Source organism: Pelodiscus sinensis, chromosome 2, assembly GCF_052426305.1.
Source record: "Pelodiscus sinensis isolate ZL-2025 chromosome 2, ASM5242630v1, whole genome shotgun sequence".
NCBI lineage: Eukaryota > Metazoa > Chordata > Testudines > Trionychidae > Pelodiscus > Pelodiscus sinensis.
The window spans coordinates 991633-1007145 of record NC_143053.1 but is presented as its reverse complement, the minus strand read 5'-3'; the positions used below and the strand labels follow the sequence as shown (position 1 = coordinate 1007145).

Here is a 15513-nt window from a genome sequence, read left to right as displayed (position 1 = left end):
CCCTTCAGCCCGGCTCAATAGCCCTTCAGCCCAGCTCAATAGCCCCTAATCCTGCAGCCCCTTCAGCGTGGCTCAATATCCCCTCAGCCTGGAGCCCCTTCAACCCTGCTCAATAGCCCCTCAGTATGGAGCCCCGTCAGCCCGGCTCAATAGCCCCTCAGCCTGGAGCCCCTTCAGCGCGGCTCAATAGCCCCTCAGCCTGGAGCCCCTCAGCCCGGCACAATAGCCCCATCAGCACAGCTAAATAGCCCCTCAGCCTGGAGCCCCTTCAGCGTGGCTCAATAGCACCTCAGCCTGGAGCCCCTCAGCCCGGCTCAATAGCCCCTCAGCCTGGAGCCCCTTCAGCCAGGCTCAATAGCCTCTCAGCTTGGAGCCCTGTCAGCCCGGCTCAATAGCCCTTCAGCCCAGCTCAATAGCCCCTCAGCTTGGAGCCCTGTCAGCCCGGCTCAATAGCCCTTCAGCCCAGCTCAATAGACCCTCAGCTTGGAGCCCCGTCAGCCCGGCTTAATAGCCCTTCAGCCCAGCTCAATAGCCCCTTCAGTGCGGCTCAATAGCCCCTCAGCCTGGAACCCCTTCAGCGCGGCTCAATAGCCCCTCAGCCTGGAGCCCCTCAGCCCCGCATGGCAGCTATTCACTCGGAGCCCCATCAACCTGGCTCAGTGTCCCCTCAGCCTAGAATCCTAGAACACTAGGACTGGAAGGGACCTCGAGAGTCATCGAGTCCAGTCCCCTGCCCTGCCCTCACAGCAGGACCCAGCGCCATCTAGACCATCCCTGCCAGGTGTCTGTCCAACCTGCTCTTCAATATCTCCAGAGATGGAGACTCCACAACCTCCCTGGGCAACTTATTCCAGTGTTTCACCAGCTTGATAGGCAGGAAGTTTTCCCTAATGTCCAACCTGAACCTCCCTTGCTGTAATTTAAGCCCATTGCTTCTTGTCCTGTCCTCGGAGGCCAAGGAGAACAATTTTTCTCCCTCCTCCTTGTGACACCCTTTGGGGATGTCTCCAGTAGCCCCCTAGTTCGAACCAGAGAGGCTAATGTCGGCATTCGAAGTTGCAAGTGAAGCAAGGGATTTAAATATCCCGGGCTTCATTTGCATGTTCCCGTCCGGGCGACATTTTAAAATCCCCTTCGTCCAAAATAACTGTCCGCAGCTACACGCAGCCGTCAGACGTCAACTCCAACTAAGTCCTTAGCGCGAGTTAACTCGTGGAGTGGGGTGCAACTGTTAACTCGCGCTAAGGACTTAGTTGGAGTTGACGTCTGACGGCTGCGTGTAGCTGCGGACAGTTATTTTGGACGAAGGGGATTTTAAAATGTCGCCCGGACGGGAACATGCAAATGAAGCCCGGGATATTTAAATCCCTTGCTTCACTTGCAACTTCGAATGCCGACATTAGCCTCTCTGGTTCGAACTAGGGGGCTACTGGAGACATCCCCTTTTAGATACCTGAAAACTGCTCCCATGTCCCCGCTCAATATTCTGCTTTCTAAACTAAACAAGGCCGATTCCCTCAGCCTCCCCTCCTAGCTCCTGCTTTCTAAAACTTTCATCATTCTTGTTGCTCTTCTCTGGACCTTCTCCAATTTCTTCACATCTTTCTGTCCCCTTGGCCTGGAGCCCCCCAGCCCGGCTCCCCATCCCCTTGGCCTGGAGTCCCCCCAGCCCGGCTCTGTGTCCCCTTGGCCTGGAGCCCCTCAGCCCGGCTCCCCATCCCCTTGGCCTGGAGCCCCTCAGCCCGGCTCCCCATCCCCTTGGCCTGGAGCCCCCCAGCCCGGCTCTGTGTCCCCTTGGCCTGGAGCCCCTCAGCCCAGCTCCCCATCCCCTTGGCCTGGAGCCCCCCAGCCCGGCTCCCCATCCCCTTGGCCTGGAGCCCCCCAGCCCGGCTCTGTGTCCCCTTGGCCTGGAGCCCCCCAGCCCAGCTCCCCATCCCCTTGGCCTGGAGCCCCCCAGCCCGGCTCCCCGTCCCCTTGGCCTGGAGCCCCCCAGCCCGGCTCTGTGTCCCCTTGGCCTGGAGCCCCCCAGCCCAGCTCCCCATCCCCTTGGCCTGGAGCCCCCCAGCCCGGCTCCCCATCCCCTTGGCCTGGAGCCCCCCAGCCCGGCTCTGCGTCCCCTTGGCCTGGAGCCCCCCAGCCCAGCTCCCCATCCCCTTGGCCTGGAGCCCCCCAGCCCGGCTCCCCATCCCCTTGGCCTGGAGCCCCCCAGCCCGGCTCTGCGTCCCCTTGGCCTGGAGCCCCCCAGCCCGGCTCCCCATCCCCTTGGCCTGGAGCCCCCCAGCCCGGCTCTGCGTCCCCTTGGCCTGGAGCCCCCCAGCCCGGCTCCCCATCCCCTTGGCCTGGAGCCCCTCAGCCCGGCTCTGTGTCCCCTTGGCCTGGAGCCCCCCAGCCCGGCTCTGCGTCCCCTTGGCCTGGAGCCCCCCAGCCCGGCTCCCCATCCCCTTGGCCTGGAGCCCCTCAGCCCGGCTCTGTGTCCCCTTGGCCTGGAGCCCCCCAGCCCGGCTCTGTGTCCCCTTGGCCTGGAGCCCCTCAGCCCGGCTCCCCATCCCCTTGGCCTGGAGTCCCCCCAGCCCGGCTCTGTGTCCCCTTGGCCTGGAGCCCCCCAGCCCAGCTCCCCATCCCCTTGGCCTGGAGCCCCCCAGCCCGGCTCCCCGTCCCCTTGGCCTGGAGCCCCCCAGCCCGGCTCTGTGTCCCCTTGGCCTGGAGCCCCCCAGCCCAGCTCTGTGTCCCCTTGGCCTGGAGCCCCCCCAGCCCAGCTCTGTGTCCCCTTGGCCTGGAGCCCCCCAGCCCAGCTCCCCATCCCCTTGGCCTGGAGCCCCCCAGCCCGGCTCCCCATCCCCTTGGCCTGGAGCCCCCCAGCCCGGCTCTGCGTCCCCTTGGCCTGGAGCCCCCCAGCCCAGCTCCCCATCCCCTTGGCCTGGAGCCCCCCAGCCCGGCTCCCCATCCCCTTGGCCTGGAGCCCCCCAGCCCGGCTCTGCGTCCCCTTGGCCTGGAGCCCCCCAGCCCGGCTCCCCATCCCCTTGGCCTGGAGCCCCCCAGCCCGGCTCTGCGTCCCCTTGGCCTGGAGCCCCCCAGCCCGGCTCCCCATCCCCTTGGCCTGGAGCCCCTCAGCCCGGCTCTGTGTCCCCTTGGCCTGGAGCCCCCCAGCCCGGCTCTGTGTCCCCTTGGCCTGGAGCCCCCCAGCCCGGCTCCCCATCCCCTTGGCCTGGAGCCCCCCAGCCCGGCTCCCCGTCCCCTTGGCCTGGAGCCCCCCAGCCCGGCTCTGTGTCCCCTTGGCCTGGAGCCCCCCAGCCCGGCTCCCCATCCCCTTGGCCTGGAGCCCCCCAGCCCGGCTCTGTGTCCCCTTGGCCTGGAGCCCCTCAGCCCGGCTCCCCATCCCCTTGGCCTGGAGTCCCCCCAGCCCGGCTCCCCATCCCCTTGGCCTGGAGCCCCCCAGCCCGGCTCCCCATCCCCTTGGCCTGGAGCCCCCCAGCCCAGCTCCCCATCCCCTTGGCCTGGAGTCCCCCAGCCCGGCTCCCCGTCCCCTTGGCCTGGAGCCCCCCAGCCCGGCTCCCCATCCCCTTGGCCTGGAGCCCCCCAGCCCGGCTCCCCGTCCCCTTGGCCTGGAGCCCCCCAGCCCGGCTCCCCGTCCCCTTGGCCTGGAGCCCCCCAGCCCGGCTCCCCATCCCCTTGGCCTGGAGCCCCCCAGCCCGGCTCCCCATCCCCTTGGCCTGGAGCCCCCCAGCCCAGCTCTGTGTCCCCTTGGCCTGGAGTCCCCCCAGCCCAGCTCTGTGTCCCCTTGACCTGGAGCCCCCCCAGCCCGGCTCTGTGTCCCCTTAGCCTGGAGTCCCCCCAGCCCAGCTCTGTGTCCCCTTGACCTGGAGTCCCCCCAGCCCAGCTCTGTGTCCCCTTGACCTGGAGGGAGCTCCAGCCCAGCTCTGTGTCCCCTTAGCCTGGAGTCCCCCCAGCCCAGCTCTGTGTCCCCTTGACCTGGAGCTCCCTCCAGCCCAGCTCTGTGTCCCCTTGACCTGGAGTCCCCCCAGCCCGGCTCTGTGTCCCCTTGGCCTGGAGTCCCCCCAGCCCGGCTCCCCGTCCCCTTGGCCTGGAGCCCCCCAGCCCGGCTCCCCGTCCCCTTGGCCTGGAGCCCCCCAGCCCGGCTCCCCATCCCCTTGGCCTGGAGCCCCCCAGCCCGGCTCCCCATCCCCTTGGCCTGGAGCCCCCCAGCCCAGCTCTGTGTCCCCTTGGCCTGGAGTCCCCCCAACCCAGCTCTGTGTCCCCTTGACCTGGAGTCCCCCCAGCCCAGCTCTGTGTCCCCTTGACCTGGAGTCCCCCCAGCCCGGCTCTGTGTCCCCTTGACCTGGAGTCCCCCCAGCCCAGCTCTGTGTCCCCTTGACCTGGAGCTCCCTCCAGCCCAGCTCTGTGTCCCCTTGACCTGGAGTCCCCCCAGCCCGGCTCTGTGTCCCCTTGGCCTGGAGTCCCCCCAGCCCGGCTCTGTGTCCCCTTGACCTGGAGTCCCCCCAGCCCAGCTCTGTGTCCCCTTGACCTGGAGTCCCCCAGCCCGGCTCTGTGTCCCCTTGACCTGGAGTCCCCCAGCCCGGCTCTGTGTCCCCTTGACCTGGAGTCCCCCCAGCCCAGCTCTGTGTCCCCTTGACCTGGAGTCCCCCCAGCCCAGCTCTGTGTCCCCTTGACCTGGAGCTCCCTCCAGCCCAGCTCTGTGTCCCCTTGACCTGGAGTCCCCCCAGCCCAGCTCTGTGTCCCCTTGACCTGGAGTCCCCCCAGCCCAGCTCTGTGTCCCCTTGACCTGGAGTCCCCCCAGCCCAGCTCTGTGTCCCCTTGGCCTGGAGTCCCCCCAGCCCGGCTCTGTGTCCCCTTGACCTGGAGTCCCTCCAGCCCAGCTCTGTGTCCCCTTAGCCTGGAGCTCCCTCCAGCCCAGCTCTGTGTCCCCTTGACCTGGAGTCCCCCCAGCCCAGCTCTGTGTCCCCTTGACCTGGAGTCCCCCCAGCCCAGCTCTGTGTCCCCTTGACCTGGAGCTCCCTCCAGCCCAGCTCTGTGTCCCCTTAGCCTGGAGTCCCCTCAGCCCGGCTCTGTGTCCCCTTGACCTGGAGCTCCCTCCAGCCCGGCTCTGTGTCCCCTTGACCTGGAGCTCCCTCCAGCCCGGCTCTGTGTCCCCTTGACCTGGAGTCCCCCCAACCCAGCTCTGTGTCCCCTTGACCTGGAGCCCCCCAGCCCGGCTCTGTGTCCCCTTGACCTGGAGTCCCCCCAGCCCAGCTCTGTGTCCCCTTGACCTGGAGTCCCCCCAACCCAGCTCTGTGTCCCCTTGACCTGGAGTCCCCCCAGCCCAGCTCTGTGTCCCCTTGGCCTGGAGTCCCCCCAGCCCGGCTCTGTGTCCCCTTGACCTGGAGTCCCCCCAACCCAGCTCTGTGTCCCCTTGACCTGGAGCCCCCCAGCCCGGCTCTGTGTCCCCTTGACCTGGAGTCCCCCCAGCCCAGCTCTGTGTCCCCTTGACCTGGAGTCCCCCCAGCCCAGCTCTGTGTCCCCTTGACCTGGAGTCCCCCCAGCCCGGCTCTGTGTCCCCTTGACCTGGAGCTCCCCAGCCCAGCTCTGTGTCCCCTTGACCTGGAGCCCCCCAGCCCAGCTCTGTGTCCCCTTGACCTGGAGTCCCCCCAGCCCGGCTCTGTGTCCCCTTGACCTGGAGCTCCCTCCAGCCCAGCTCTGTGTCCCCTTAGCCTGGAGCTCCCTCCAGCCCAGCTCTGTGTCCCCTTAGCCTGGAGCTCCCTCCAGGGCTGGCAGCTCTTGGGTGTGCTGTGGAGCTGAGCTGCCCTTGTGTCTGGAGCAGGAGCTGACGAAGACCCTACAGTGCCAGCAGCTGGAGCTGGAGTGCATCATGTCGCTGGGCGAGGAGATCCTGGCCGCCTGCCACCCCGACTCCGTTGTCACCATCAAGTCCTGGGTCACCGTGGCCAAGAGCCGTTACCAGGAGGTGAGAGTGAGCAGAGCCCCCCGTGCCAGGACAGGCAAAGCCACGGGCACCCGCCAGCCTCCCAGGGCTCAGGCAGGGATCCAGACACTGCCCCGGCCCAGCACCTGGGGCTGGACACCTGCATCGTCCCTTTGCCCTTGGCCTCAGCTCCCCTCCCAGGCTTTCCCTGACTCGAGTGCCCGCCCTGCCCCCTTAGCGCCCGCCCTGCCCCCTCAGCGCCCACCCTGCCCCCTTAGCGCCCGCCCTGCCCCCTCAGCGCCCGCCCTGCCCCCTCAGCGCCCGCCCTGCCCCCTCAGCCCCCGCCCTCCCAATCAGCCCCCGCCCTGCCCCCTCAGTGCCCGCCCTGCCCCGTCAGCACCCGCGCTGCCCCTCAGCCCCCGCCCTCCCAATCAGCCCCCGCCCTGCCCCCTCAGCCCCCGCCCTGCCCCGTCAGCACCCACGCTCCCCCTCAGCGCCCGCCCTGCCCTCTCAGCGCCCGCCCTGCCCCCTCAGTGCCCGCCCTGCCCCCTCAGCCCCCGCCCTGCCCCCTCAGCCCCCGCCCTGCCCCCTCAGCGCCCGCCCTGCCCCCTCAGCCCCCGCCCTGCCCCCTCAGTGCCCGCCCTACCCCCTCAGCGCCCGCCCTGCCCCCTCAGTGCCCGCCCTGCCCCGTCAGCACCCGCGCTCCCCCTCAGCGCCCGCCCTGCCCTCTCAGCGCCCGCCCTGCCCCCTCAGTGCCCGCCCTGCCCCCTCAGCCCCCGCCCTGCCCCCTCAGTGCCCGCCCTGCCCCCTAAGCACCCGCCCTGCCCCCTTAGTGCCCGCCCTGCCCCCTCAGCGCCCGCCCTGCCCCCTCAGCCCCCGCCCTGCTCCCTCAACCCCCGCCCTGCCCCCTCAGACCTCTCCCTGCCCCCTCAGTGCCCGCCCTGCCCCCTCAGCCCCCGCCCTGCCCCCTCAGCCCCCGCCCTGCTCCCTCAACCCCCGCCCTGCCCCTCAGCCCCCGCCCTGCCCTCTCAGCCTCCGCCCTGCCCCCTCAGTGCCCGCCCTGCCCCCTCAGCCCCCGCCCTGCCCCCTCAGTGCCCGCCCTGCCCCCTAAGCACCCGCCCTGCCCCCTCAGCCCCCGCCCTGCCCCCTTAGCGCCCGCCCTGCCCCCTCAGCGCCCGCCCTGCCCCCTTAGCGCCCGCCCTGCCCCCTCAGCCCACGCCCTGCCCCCTTAGCGCCCGCCCTGCCCCCTCAGCGCCCGCCCTGGCCCCTCAGCCCTCGCCCTGCCCCCTCAGCGCCCGCCCTGCCCCCTCAGCCCCCGCCCTGCCCCCTCAGTGCCCGCCCTGCCCCCTCAGCGCCCGCCCTCCCAATCAGCCCCCGCCCTGCCCCCTCAGCCCCCGCCCTGCCCCCTCAGCGCCCGCCCTGCCCCCTCAGTGCCCGCGCTCCCCCTCAGCCCCCGCCCTGCCCCCTCAGCGCCCGCCCTGCCCCCTCAGTGCCCGCCCTGCCCTCTCAGCACCCGCCCTGCCCCCTCAGCGCCCGCCCTGCCCCCTCAGCGCCCGCCCTGCCCCCTCAGCCCCCGCCCTGCCCCCTCAGCGCCCGCCCTGCCCCCTCAGTGCCCGCCCTGCCCCCTAAGCACCCGCCCTGCCCTCTCAGCCCCCGCCCTGCCCCCTCAGCACCCGCCCTGCCCCCTCAGCACCCACCCTGCCCTCTCAGCGCCCGCGCTGCCCCCTCAGTGCCCGCCCTGCCCCCTCAGCACCCGCCCTGCCCCCTCAGCGCCCGCCCTGCCCTCTTAGCACCCGCCCTGCCCCCTCAGCACCCGCCCTGCCCCCTCAGCACCCACCCTGCCCTCTCAGCGCCCGCGCTGCCCCCTCAGTGCCCGCCCTGCCCCCTCAGCGCCCGCCCTGCCCTCTTAGCACCCGCCCTGCCCCCTCAGCACCCGCCCTGCCCCCTCAGCACCCGCCCTGCCCTCTCAGCCCCCGCCCTGCCCCCTCAGTGCCCGCCCTGCCCCCTCAGCCCCCACCCTGCCCCCTCAGCGCCCGCCCTGCCCTCTCAGCACCCGCCCTGCCCCCTCAGCGCCCGCCCTGCCCCCTCAGCACCCGCCCTGCCCCCTCAGCGCCCGCCCTGCCCCCTCAGCACCCGCCCTGCCCTCTCAGCCCCCGCCCTGCCCCCTCAGCGTCCGCCCTGCCCCCTCAGCGCCCACCCTGCCCCCTCAGCGCCCGCCCTGCCCCCTCAGCCCCCGCCCTGCCCCCTCAGCGCCCGCCCTGCCCCCTCAGCGCCCGCCCTGCCCCCTAAGCACCCGCCCTGCCCTCTCAGCCCCCGCCCTGCCCCCTCAGCACCCGCCCTGCCCCCTCAGCACCCACCCTGCCCTCTCAGCGCCCGCGCTGCCCCCTCAGTGCCCGCCCTGCCCCCTCAGCACCCGCCCTGCCCCCTCAGCGCCCGCCCTGCCCTCTTAGCACCCGCCCTGCCCCCTCAGCACCCGCCCTGCCCTCTCAGCCCCCGCCCTGCCCCCTCAGTGCCCGCCCTGCCCCCTCAGCCCCCACCCTGCCCCCTCAGCGCCCGCCCTGCCCTCTTAGCACCCGCCCTGCCCTCTCAGCCCCCGCCCTGCCCCCTCAGCCCCCGCCCTGCCCCCTCAGCGCCCGCCCTGCCCCCTCAGCACCCGCCCTGCCCCCTCAGCGCCCGCCCTGCCCCCTCAGCACCCGCCCTGCCCCCTCAGTGCCCGCCCTGCCCCCTCAGCGCCCGCCCTGCCCCCTCAGCACCCGCCCTGCCCCCTCAGCCCCCGCCCTGCCCCCTCAGCGTCCGCCCTGCCCCCTCAGCACCCGCCCTGCCCCCTCAGCGCCCACCCTGCCCCCTTAGCGCCCGCCCTGCCCCCTCAGCGCCCGCCCTGCCCCCTCAGCCCCCGCCCTGCCCCCTCAGCGCCCGCCCTGCCCCCTCAGCCCCCGCCCTGCCCCCTCAGCGTCCGCCCTGCCCCCTCAGCCCCCCGCCCTGCCCTCTCAGCCCCCGCCCTGCCCCCTCAGCACCCGCCCTGCCCCCTAAGCACCCGCCCTGCCCTCTCAGCCCCCGCCCTGCCCCCTCAGCACCCGCCCTGCCCCCTCAGCACCCACCCTGCCCTCTCAGCGCCCGCGCTGCCCCCTCAGTGCCCGCCCTGCCCCCTCAGCACCCGCCCTGCCCCCTCAGCGCCCGCCCTGCCCTCTTAGCACCCGCCCTGCCCCCTCAGCACCCGCCCTGCCCTCTCAGCCCCCGCCCTGCCCCCTCAGTGCCCGCCCTGCCCCCTCAGCCCCCACCCTGCCCCCTCAGCGCCCGCCCTGCCCTCTTAGCACCCGCCCTGCCCCCTCAGCACCCGCCCTGCCCTCTCAGCACCCGCCCTGCCCCCTCAGCCCCCGCCCTGCCCCCTCAGCGCCCGCCCTGCCCCCTCAGCACCTGCCCTGCCCCCTCAGTGCCCGCCCTGCCCCCTCAGCGCCCGCCCTGCCCCCTCAGCACCCGCCCTGCCCTCTCAGCCCCCGCCCTGCCCCCTCAGCCCCCGCCCTGCCCCCTTAGCGCCCGCCCTGCCCCCTCAGCGCCCGCCCTGGCCCCTCAGCCCTCGCCCTGCCCCCTCAGCGCCCGCCCTGCCCCCTCAGCCCCCGCCCTGCCCCCTCAGCGCCCGCCCTCCCAATCAGCCCCCGCCCTGCCCCCTCAGCCCCCGCCCTTCCCCCTCAGCGCCCGCCCTGCCCCCTCAGTGCCCGCGCTCCCCCTCAGCCCCCGCCCTGCCCCCTCAGCGCCCGCCCTGCCCCCTCAGCGCCCGCCCTGCCCCCTCAGCACCCGCCCTGCCCTCTTAGCACCCGCCCTGCCCCCTCAGCGCCCGCCCTGCCCCCTCAGCACCCGCCCTGCCCTCTCAGCCCCCGCCCTGCCCCCTCAGTGCCCGCCCTGCCCCCTCAGCACCCGCCCTGCCCTCTCAGCACCCGCTCTGCCCTCTCAGCCCCCGCCCTGCCCCCTCAGCCCCCGCCCTGCCCCCTCAGCGTCCGCCCTGCCCCCTCACGGGCCTGGGGCCGGGCTTCAGCAGGGGTTCCCATGGTCAGTAGCCTCTGGATCGGGCTCCAGCCTCAGGCCGTTGGGCTGCTCGATGGCACCAGGCACATCGGGACAGAACAGACCCGACAGACTCAGAAAAGCCCAGCCCCTCCTGCCAGGGCTGCGGTCCCAGCTGGCTTGGCCATGAGTTCTGAGGCCAGCGGCAACTCCCGGCTTGCCAAGCAAGCAGCAGGGGCTGCCCCAGCAGGGTGGCTGGTGGGTGGCAGAGCAGGCCTGCTGCTGTGTCTCCCTTGGACCCAGGGGCCACCCCGGCTGGGTCTGTCTAGGCCTATTTGAAACCTCTAGGGGCGTGTCTAGACGAAGCGGAACGGTCAAAAGAGGATATGCAAATTCTCCAGGAATTTGAATATCTTCTTCCGATCACACTTTCGAAAGTGAAAGTAATTAAGACACGGCTTTTTCGGTGAACCGCCTCCTTCATCGAATAGCCGGTTTTCCTCAAAAAAGCTCTGCTTTCGAGAGTGTGATCGGAATCTGCATATCTACATCCAACCGTTCCCTGTAGTCTAGATGAGCCCTAGGAGTGGGCGGGCATCAGCCTGTACTTACTCCTGGCGCCGCGTGTGGCGGCTTTCGCCAGGGCCCGGAGGAGGGGGACGAGTCTGGCGACTGTGGGGCAGCGGAGGGGGGCGTAAGGAAAAGGCTGAGAGGAAAGTGCAGCCGGAGCCCCGGTCAGAGGCTGTGGAGGCGCCGGAGCAGGGCGAGCCTGGCGCATTCCAGACACGCGTGCGCCCGGTTCTCCCTTCGCCGCAGCAGGGGCGGGCGCCGGGGACAGGGGGAGCCGCGTCCGTGCTCACAGCCGATGGGATCAGGGTGGAGGAGACGCTGGCCCATCGGGGCTCCCCACCCCCCACGGGGCTGAGAGGGTCCCACTCGGTGTCGGGGCGGGACACGAGGGGGAGGAAACGCAGCGGGCGGCGCACGAGCGTGTACAGATGGTCCCTGGGCGGGGTTCGGAGACAGACCGGCTGCAGATCTGGCAGCCGGCTGGAAGTCTGGGGGTGGGGCGGCCGGGGGTGGGGCGGCCCAGCCCCCCCTCTTCCCCGTCGTAGTCCAGGAGGTCTCTGCCAGGATCAGCCTCCGGCTCCGCGGGAGACCCCGCCGCCTGCACGCACACGGCTGGGTTGTGGCGCAGGGGCCCCATGAGGAGGTCTGCTCCCTGGGACCGGGTCGCCGAGAACAGCTTCCCGGTCTGGAGGAGTCTCGCAGAGGCCCTGGGGTGGAGGAAAAGGGCTGCCGGTCGGATCGGGGCCTCGGAGGTGGCGGAGGAAGGTGCACCAACGCGCTCCATGCCAGATTCCCTGCACCATCCAGGAGTCTGCGGGGCCTGGAGGCGGCGGAGGAAGGCGCACCAACGCGCTCCATGCCAGATTCCCTGCACCATCCAGGAGTCTGCAGGGCCTGGAGGTGGCGGAGGAAGGCGCACCAACGCGCTCCATGCCAGATTCCCTGCACCATCCAGGAGTCTGCGGGGCCTGGAGGTGGCGGAGGAAGGCGCACCAACGCGCTCCATGCCAGATTCCCTGCACCATCCAGGAGTCTGCGGGGCCTGGAGGTGGCGGAGGAAGGCGCACCAACGCGCTCCATGCCAGATTCCCTGCACCATCCAGGAGTCTCTGCGGGGCCTGGAGGCGGCGGAGGAAGGCGCACCAACGCGCTCCATGCCAGATTCCCTGCACCATCCAGGAGTCTCTGCGGGGCCTGGAGGCGGCGGAGGAAGGCGCACCAACGCGCTCCATGCCAGATTCCCTGCACCATCCAGGAGTCTCTGCGGGGCCTGGAGGTGGCGGAGGAAGGCGCACCAACGCGCTCCATGCCAGATTCCCTGCACCATCCAGGAGTCTGCAGGGCCTGGAGGCGGCGGAGGAAGGCGCACCAACGCGCTCCATGCCAGATTCCCTGCACCATCCAGGAGTCTCTGCAGGGCCTGGAGGTGGCGGAGGAAGGCGCACCAACGCGCTCCATGCCAGATTCCCTGCACCATCCAGGAGTCTGCAGGGCCTGGAGGTGGCGGAGGAAGGTGCACCAACGCGCTCCATGCCAGATTCCCTGCACCATCCAGGAGTCTGCGGGGCCTGGAGGTGGCGGAGGAAGGCGCACCAACGCGCTCCATGCCAGATTCCCTGCACCATCCAGGAGTCTGCGGGGCCTGGAGGTGGCGGAGGAAGGCGCACCAACGCGCTCCATGCCAGATTCCCTGCACCATCCAGGAGTCTCTGCGGGGCCTGGAGGCGGCGGAGGAAGGCGCACCAACGCGCTCCATGCCAGATTCCCTGCACCATCCAGGAGTCTCTGCGGGGCCTGGAGGCGGCGGAGGAAGGCGCACCAACGCGCTCCATGCCAGATTCCCTGCACCATCCAGGAGTCTCTGCGGGGCCTGGAGGTGGCGGAGGAAGGCGCACCAACGCGCTCCATGCCAGATTCCCTGCACCATCCAGGAGTCTGCAGGGCCTGGAGGTGGCGGAGGAAGGCGCACCAACGCGCTCCATGCCAGATTCCCTGCACCATCCAGGAGTCTGCGGGGCCTGGAGGTGGCAGAGGAAGGCGCACCAACGCGCTCCATGCCAGATTCCCTGCACCATCCAGGAGTCTGCGGGGCCTGGAGGTGGCGGAGGAAGGCGCACCAACGCGCTCCATGCCAGATTCCCTGCACCATCCAGGAGTCTGCGGGGCCTGGAGGTGGCGGAGGAAGGCGCACCAACGCGCTCCATGCCAGATTCCCTGCACCATCCAGGAGTCTGCGGGGCCTGGAGGTGGCGGAGGAAGGCGCACCAACGCGCTCCATGCCAGATTCCCTGCACCATCCAGGAGTCTGCGGGGCCTGGAGGTGGCGGAGGAAGGCGCACCAACACGCTCCATGCCAGATTCCCTGCACCATCCAGGAGTCTGCGGGGCCTGGAGGTGGCAGAGGAAGGCGCACCAACGTGCTCCATGCCAGATTCCCTGCACCATCCAGGAGTCTGCGGGGCCTGGAGGTGGCGGAGGAAGGCGCACCAACGCGCTCCATGCCAGATTCCCTGCACCATCCAGGAGTCTGCGGGGCCTGGAGGTGGCGGAGGAAGGCGCACCAACGCGCTCCATGCCAGATTCCCTGCACCATCCAGGAGTCTGCAGGGCCTGGAGGCGGCGGAGGAAGGCGCACCAACGCGCTCCATGCCAGATTCCCTGCACCATCCAGGAGTCTGCAGGGCCTGGAGGTGGCGGAGGAAGGCGCACCAACGCGCTCCATGCCAGATTCCCTGCACCATCCAGGAGTCTACAGGGCCTGGAGGCGGCGGAGGAAGGCGCACCAACGCGCTCCATGCCGGATTCCCTGCACCATCCAGGAGTCTGCAGGGCCTGGAGGTGGCGGAGGAAGGCGCACCAACGCGCTCCATGCCAGATTCCCTGCACCATCCAGGAGTCTCTGCAGGGCCTGGAGGTGGCGGAGGAAGGCGCACCAACGCGCTCCATGCCAGATTCCCTGCACCATCCAGGAGTCTCTGCAGGGCCTGGAGGTGGCGGAGGAAGGCGCACCAACGCGCTCCATGCCAGATTCCCTGCACCATCCAGGAGTCTCTGCAGGGCCTGGAGGTGGCGGAGGAAGGCGCACCAACGCGCTCCATGCCAGATTCCCTGCACCATCCAGGAGTCTGCAGGGCCTGGAGGTGGCGGAGGAGGGCGCACCAACGCGCTCCATGCCAGATTCCCTGCACCATCCAGGAGTCTGCAGGGCCTGGAGGTGGTGGAGGAAGGCGCACCAACGCGCTCCATGCCAGATTCCCTGCACCATCCAGGAGTCTGCAGGGCCTGGAGGTGGCGGAGGAAGGCGCACCAACGCGCTCCATGCCAGATTCCCTGCACCATCCAGGAGTCTCTGCAGGGCCTGGAGGTGGCGGAGGAAGGCGCACCAACGCGCTCCATGCCAGATTCCCTGCACCATCCAGGAGTCTCTGCGGGGCCTGGAGGTGGCGGAGGAAGGCGCACCAACGCGCTCCATGCCAGATTCCCTGCACCATCCAGGAGTCTCTGCGGGGCCTGGAGGTGGCGGAGGAAGGCGCACCAACGCGCTCCATGCCAGATTCCCTGCACCATCCAGGAGTCTGCAGGGCCTGGAGGTGGCGGAGGAAGGCGCACCAACGCGCTCCATGCCAGATTCCCTGCACCATCCAGGAGTCTGCGGGGCCTGGAGGTGGCAGAGGAAGGCGCACCAACGCGCTCCATGCCAGATTCCCTGCACCATCCAGGAGTCTGCGGGGCCTGGAGGTGGCGGAGGAAGGCGCACCAACGCGCTCCATGCCAGATTCCCTGCACCATCCAGGAGTCTGCGGGGCCTGGAGGTGGCGGAGGAAGGCGCACCAACGCGCTCCATGCCAGATTCCCTGCACCATCCAGGAGTCTGCGGGGCCTGGAGGTGGCGGAGGAAGGCGCACCAACGCGCTCCATGCCAGATTCCCTGCACCATCCAGGAGTCTGCGGGGCCTGGAGGTGGCGGAGGAAGGCGCACCAACACGCTCCATGCCAGATTCCCTGCACCATCCAGGAGTCTGCGGGGCCTGGAGGTGGCAGAGGAAGGCGCACCAACGTGCTCCATGCCAGATTCCCTGCACCATCCAGGAGTCTGCGGGGCCTGGAGGTGGCGGAGGAAGGCGCACCAACGCGCTCCATGCCAGATTCCCTGCACCATCCAGGAGTCTGCGGGGCCTGGAGGTGGCGGAGGAAGGCGCACCAACGCGCTCCATGCCAGATTCCCTGCACCATCCAGGAGTCTGCAGGGCCTGGAGGCGGCGGAGGAAGGCGCACCAACGCGCTCCATGCCAGATTCCCTGCACCATCCAGGAGTCTGCAGGGCCTGGAGGTGGCGGAGGAAGGCGCACCAACGCGCTCCATGCCAGATTCCCTGCACCATCCAGGAGTCTACAGGGCCTGGAGGCGGCGGAGGAAGGCGCACCAACGCGCTCCATGCCGGATTCCCTGCACCATCCAGGAGTCTGCAGGGCCTGGAGGTGGCGGAGGAAGGCGCACCAACGCGCTCCATGCCAGATTCCCTGCACCATCCAGGAGTCTGCGGGGCCTGGAGGCGGTGGAGGAAGGCGCACCAACGCGCTCCATGCCAGATTCCCTGCACCATCCAGGAGTCTGCGGGGCCTGGAGGCGGCGGAGGAAGGCGCACCAACGCGCTCCATGCCAGATTCCCTGCACCATCCAGGAGTCTGCGGGGCCTGGAGGTGGCGGAGGAAGGCGCACCAACGCGCTCCATGCCAGATTCCCTGCACCATCCAGGAGTCTGCGGGGCCTGGAGGTGGCGGAGGAAGGCGCACCAACGCGCTCCATGCCAGATTCCCTGCACCATCCAGGAGTCTCTGCGGGGCCTGGAGGCGGCGGAGGAAGGCGCACCAACGCGCTCCATGCCAGATTCCCTGCACCATCCAGGAGTCTCTGCGGGGCCTGGAGGCGGCGGAGGAAGGCGCACCAACGCGCTCCATGCCAGATTCCCTGCACCATCCAGGAGTCTCTGCGGGGCCTGGAGGTGGCGGAGGAAGGCGCACCAACGC

General features: G+C 70.6%; 1 protein-coding gene across 2 annotated transcripts in view; it reads left to right on the top strand.

The window, feature by feature from the left end:
* Positions 1 to 15513, top strand: part of LOC142825942 (microtubule-actin cross-linking factor 1, isoforms 6/7-like) — a 199083-nt gene that overhangs the window by 125090 nt on the left and 58480 nt on the right. For both annotated transcript variants that reach the window (XM_075918188.2, XM_075918187.2), the window contains one exon: positions 5816 to 5959. In XM_075918188.2, the coding sequence (XP_075774303.2) occupies positions 5816 to 5959 (144 nt within the window). The remainder of the gene's footprint in view (positions 1 to 5815; positions 5960 to 15513) is intronic.